Here is a 1809-nt window from a genome sequence, read left to right on the forward strand (position 1 = left end):
AATTTAATTTAAAATTTAATTTAATTTAATTTAAATTGATTTGGAGAGTTAATTTAGTTTAAAAAGCTGCGCCTCAGGCGCGCGTTTGGTGGAGCTGTGCGAAACAAAGACTGGAGAAAAGTTGGAGTTGAATTTGAACAAAACTTGGAAATAAAAAATAAAATAAAATAAAAATAAAATAAAATAAAAATAAAATAAAATAAAAATAAAATAAAAATAAAATTAAATTAGAGAAAGAAAAGAAAGCTGCTGGGGGCTGCGCGTCGCACGGGGCTGTGGATCTGGAGAGTCGAATTCGGCGGAGTTTTAAAAGTTGGAGTTTTGAAGTTTATAAAACATTTGAAGTGCAGCAATCCCAAAAAGGAACTGCAGTGTCTGCTGCTGCTGCTGCTGCTGCTGCTGCTGCTGCTGCTGCTGCTGCTGCTGCTGCTGCTGCTGCTGCTGCTGATTCTGCTGCTGCTGCTGCTGCTGCTGCTGCTGCTGCTGCTGCTGCTGCTGCTGCTGCTGCTGCTGCTGCTGCAGCTGCTGCTGCTGCTGTGCTTTCGGGTGGCTGGGGGTCGGGGCGCCTGCTGCGGCAGCCGCGGGTCGACGGGAGTGAGTATTAATTTAATTAATTAATTAATTTATTAATTTTTATTTATTTATTTATTTAAATTCAATTTGCTGCCTTTAATTCAACCCAGCATCCCGCAGAAACGCCCCGCGCGCTTGGGACCTCTCCTGCCGCCGCCTCGCTGCTGCTGCTGCTGCTGCTGCTGCTGCTGCTGCTGCAGCAGCTGCTGCTGCTGTAGTTGTAGTTGCTGCTGCAGTCGCTTGTTTGTGGCTCTAATAAGTCCGCAGAAACAGCTGAATTGCCCTGGGAGCCTGCTGCTGCTGCTGCTGCTCCTCCCTGCGCCCAAAAGCCCTCAAAACACTTCCATTTTTCTCGTTTTTTCTCCATTTTTCTCGCTTTTTCTCCCTAATCTCCCCTCCCCCTCTAATCCTCTCCAATCCCTGTAAAAATGGCAGCAATTGGAATGCCTCCGCACCTTTTAGCCCTCTTCCAAGCCCGCCAGCCCCTCGAGCCCCTCCCCGCGCTGAAGTCCAAACAGCCGCGCCCCTACCGCGGCCTCGCGGACTTCGTCAAAAAATTCGAAAACGGCCCCGCGCCCGCAGCAGCAGCTTTTGAGACTCCGCGGCAGCGGCAAGAGAGAGCCAAGCGGCAGCGGCTGCTGCAGCACCTGCAGCAGCAGCAGCAGCAAGCAGCAGCCTATAAACCATTAGAAGATCCCAGGATTCAAGGAGACCCTTTTGCGACTCTTTTTGTCGGAAAATTAAACTTCGAAACTTCGGAAAAGAAACTAAAAAGAGAGTTCGAGGTGTACGGACCCGTGAGGAGGGTAAGAGTAGTCCGCGACGCCCAAGGCCGCGCCCGCGGCTACGGCTTTGTGGAGTTCGAGAGAGACAGAGACATGAAAGAAGCTTACAAGAAAGCAGATGGAACAAAGATAGATGGAAGAAGGATTTTAGTTGATGTTGAGAGGGCCAGGACAGTTCCTGGATGGCTTCCGAGGAGGCTGGGGGGGGGCCGGGGGCCCCCCAGGGGGGCCGGGAGGAACCAGCCGGACATAAGTTCGTTGGTGGCGCATATAGCGGCGCCGCGGGAGGAGAAGGGGCGGGAGAGGGAGCGGGAGCGGGAGCGGGAGCGGGAGCGGGAGCGGGAGCGGGACAGGGAGAGGGAGAGGAGGCACAGGGAGGATAGGAGGAGGAGCAGGAGCAGGAGCAGAGAAAAAAGGAGGTCCGCGGGGTTCCTGGGGGGGGTTGGGGGGT

General features: G+C 52.6%; 1 protein-coding gene across 1 annotated transcript; it reads left to right on the top strand.

Moving 5' to 3' along the window:
• Positions 1-1001: 1001 nt before the first annotated feature.
• Positions 1002-1777, top strand: ENH_00032200 (U1 small nuclear ribonucleoprotein, putative; the record flags this gene model as incomplete). Its single annotated transcript, XM_013580214.1, has 1 exon — positions 1002-1777. A coding segment is annotated over one exon (776 nt), but the record flags the coding sequence as incomplete, so codon positions are not given.
• Between the last annotated feature and the right edge of the window lie 32 nt (positions 1778-1809).

Source organism: Eimeria necatrix, genomic scaffold (assembly GCF_000499385.1).
Source record: "Eimeria necatrix Houghton genomic scaffold, Enh_scaff2358, whole genome shotgun sequence".
NCBI lineage: Eukaryota > Apicomplexa > Conoidasida > Eucoccidiorida > Eimeriidae > Eimeria > Eimeria necatrix.